Consider the following 3,462-nt stretch of genomic DNA (forward strand, 5'->3'; position numbering starts at 1 on the left):
CACTCAATGTGACACATGCCCAAACTGCAAGAGGTACTGTGGCAAGAAATGAAGCAGAAGTTGCTTCTGTTGCAGTCATTGTGTCTATCTGAGGATGATCTCTTCTCAATCTATTAAATATGACACAGTGCATTTAAGTACAAATTCATTACTTTGAATTGATTCTCAGTTCAACTTCTGAATCAACTTCAACTTCAACTTCAGCATCTTTCCATATACCCGTCTTCCCACTTGAGTAACAAGATGGGTGACAGGCACGTGACATGGAGACTGTGTGTTTGAATCTCGTGTAGTGCAACTTTATAAAATTGAGTGTAATATTGTGCTGTTTTGATTCCTTTATTATCCAGATCAGCATTGTACAAATCTTTATTCCTCTTGGATTAGAAACAAGTGTTTTTTTTTTGGTTTTTTTTACATTCTGTGTTCTGAACTTCTGCTCATATATGGTTCCTTGCCACCTATACTTCTGAATCGACTGATTTTCATGTTCATCAATTTCTGCTGTTTTTGCTCTTCCTGCTCTGCACTGCACTACAGGGGCTTGGCCCTGTATCGCTGCTTGCAGCTATATTTATTGTAATTATTATCATAGAAAAGTGCAAGAATAAACAGATGAAAATGTTCAATTCTGCAGTCGCTCTTGAATATCCACTCTCTTTTACAGATGATATAAGAGGGGACATTTTAGTTGATGTGGGATCTGGCCCCACTCTCTACCAGGTCATGAGTGGTTGTGAGAGATTTGATCGTGTCATCCTGTCCGATTTTTTGGAAGTGAATCGAAAAGTGCTGCAAAGCTGGCTACAGGAGGGAAAGAGCAGTATAGACTGGACTGCTTACTTCAAGTATGTGTGTGAACTGGAGGGTCGCAGGTGAGATTCCCATCTTTAACTTTTTTTTAAATCCCATAAAAAGCAGAAAGGGGAGGCACAAACAAGGAAATATGACCATTTAATGTCAATATGAAAGCAGGTATAGCCAACCATCCTTTCTGCAGACGTCACAGTTCCAACACTGCTCCTGGGGTTAGAGCTCAAGATGGTAGCACCTTCTTCTTGTTGATTTTAGGATCCTGACATCCATTCTTCACGCACTTGTGTGGTTTATGACACCATTTAGGCCCTGTCCACACGAATGCAGCTATTTTCAAAACTGCAGCTTTTTATATGCGGTTTGGCCATTCGTCCACATGCACACACAGCACCAGGTCACTGAAACCGAACATTTTTGAACTCCTGCCAGGGTGAAGATTTTCAAAAACTCCGATTGCGGTGTTATCGTGTAGACAGCGAAACCGGAGATTTTGGCTTGTGACGTCATAGCATGCGCTGTTATCTCAGGGTTGGAACTGAACTCTGCAGGAAGATAGATCTCCAGGAACAGGGTTGGGCACCCCTGATCTAAGTGATAACAAAAATAATAATAATAAAAAAAAAATCTTTAACTCATATCACACAGCGGTGAAGTGTTGCCCGATTACCATGACATGACGCAGGAAAACTTTAAATATCTCACATTCACTTTCATTTCAGACCATCTCCAAAAAGACATAAAAAATATATGATTTACAAGTTTAAGATGTGTTTATCAAAGTAAGAAATATAATTAGTGCTCTTGAAATAGGAAATAGAGGCGTGTCCGGATTTACTTCCCTCTGGGTCTGGAATCCGGACCAGAGTCCTGACTTTGAGAAGTACTGCCCTAAAGGGACATGGTGATGGAAAAAAAAAATTTATGAGATGGAACAAAATGTCAGGGCATTTGCATTCTTTCAGAAATGTTGCGCATTGCAATCACACAAGAAACTTTGCATTCGCTCACAAATAGCTGATTTTGACTGGTTCATCTCTGATGATTGTGCCAATGTAGATTACAAACAGTGATAAAAAACCCATTAAATTAAATATTTAATTTAATGTGTTTGGGGATTATTTTATGGCACCAAAATCTCTTTGTTTACATTAATTTAAGCTACTGAAAGGCTTAAGAGGAAGTCTAATGTCTACCTGTCTAATGTCTGTATACAGTTAGGTCCATATATATTTGAACAGGCACATTTTTCTTTTAGCTGCTGACCAAAACATATTCAATTTGCAATTATATAATGAATATGGGTTTAAAGTGCACACTCTGAGCTTTAATTTGATGGTATCATCACAATTGGAGGAAAGGTTAAGGAATTACAGCTCTTTAATATGTACCTCCCTCTTTTTCATGGGAACATATGTAATTGGACAGTTGACTCAAAATCTGTTTCTTGGACAGATGTGGGCTATTCCTTCATTATTTCTACATCAATTAATCAGGTAATAGTTCTGGAGTTGATTCTAAGTGTGCCATTTGCATTTGGAAGCTGTTGCTCTGAATCGACATCATGCAGTCAAAGGAGCTTTCCATGCAAGTGAAACAGACAGTTGTTAGGCTTCAAAATCAAAACAAATCAGTCAGAGAGAAAGCAGGAAGATTTTGGCACATTCTGAGAAAAAAAACAAAAAAAGAACAGACTGGTGAGCTCAGCAACATTAAAAGCCTGGACATCCACGGAGGACAGCAGTGGTGGATGATCGGAGGATCCTCTCCATGGTAAAGAAAAACCCTTTCACAACATCCAGCCAAGTGAAGAATACTCTCCAGGAGGTAGGCATGTCACCGTGAAAGACTGCGATCAAGAGAAGACTTCACGAGAGCAAATACAGAGGGTTCACCACAAGGTGCAAACAAGGCCAGATTAAAATTTGCCAAGAAATATCTAAAAAAGCCAGACCACTTCTTGTGTGGTCTGTGACTGTGGAACTCTGGGGCGGGAGACGGCATTCTTTGGATGGCTGAAATTAAGATCAACCTGTACCAGAATGACAGGAAGAAAAAAAGTATGGAGAAGGCTTGGAACATCTCATGATCCAAAGCATACAACATCATCTGTGCAACATGGTGGAGCAGTGTGATAGCATGGGCATGCATGGCACTGGGTTACTGATGTTTATTGATGACGTGACAGAGGACAGAAGCAGCCGGAAGAATTCTGAAGTTACAGGGATGTACTCTCTGCCCAGATTCAGTCAAATGGAGCAAAGTTGATTGCGCAGCACTTCATAGTACAAATGGGCGGTGACCCAAAACCTACAGCAAAAGCAACCCAGGAGTTTTTGATGGTAAAAAAATGAATATTCTGCAATGGCCAAGTCAATCTCCTGATCTCAACCTGATTGAGCATGCATTTCACTTGCTAAAGACAAAACTAAAAACAGAAAGACACACAAACGAACAACAACTGAAGTCAGCTACAGTAAAGACTGGAAACAAAGGAGGAAACCGTCTCAGGTTACGTATGTAACCATGGTTCTTCGAGGGAACGAGACACGTGCCCGCTGCCTGTGAGAGGAGGTCCCTCCTGACGGGAATCTCCCATAGAGAGCCGTCGAGAAGGGAAATCAGGTCCGAGAACCATACTCAGCCCGG

General features: G+C 40.7%; 1 protein-coding gene across 1 annotated transcript in view; it reads left to right on the forward strand.

Annotated features, from left to right (window-relative positions):
- Positions 1–243: 243 nt before the first annotated feature.
- Positions 244–3,462, forward strand: part of pnmt (phenylethanolamine N-methyltransferase) — a 19,673-nt gene continuing 16,454 nt past the window's right edge. Inside the window, exons 1-2 of the mRNA XM_016522976.1 lie at positions 244–247; positions 668–875. Coding sequence (XP_016378462.1) covers positions 244–247; positions 668–875 — 212 coding nt within the window. The remainder of the gene's footprint in view (positions 248–667; positions 876–3,462) is intronic.

Source organism: Sinocyclocheilus rhinocerous, unplaced genomic scaffold (genome assembly GCF_001515625.1).
Source record: "Sinocyclocheilus rhinocerous isolate Xijiao unplaced genomic scaffold, SAMN03320098_v1.1 scaffold3072, whole genome shotgun sequence".
Lineage (NCBI taxonomy): Eukaryota > Metazoa > Chordata > Actinopteri > Cypriniformes > Cyprinidae > Sinocyclocheilus > Sinocyclocheilus rhinocerous.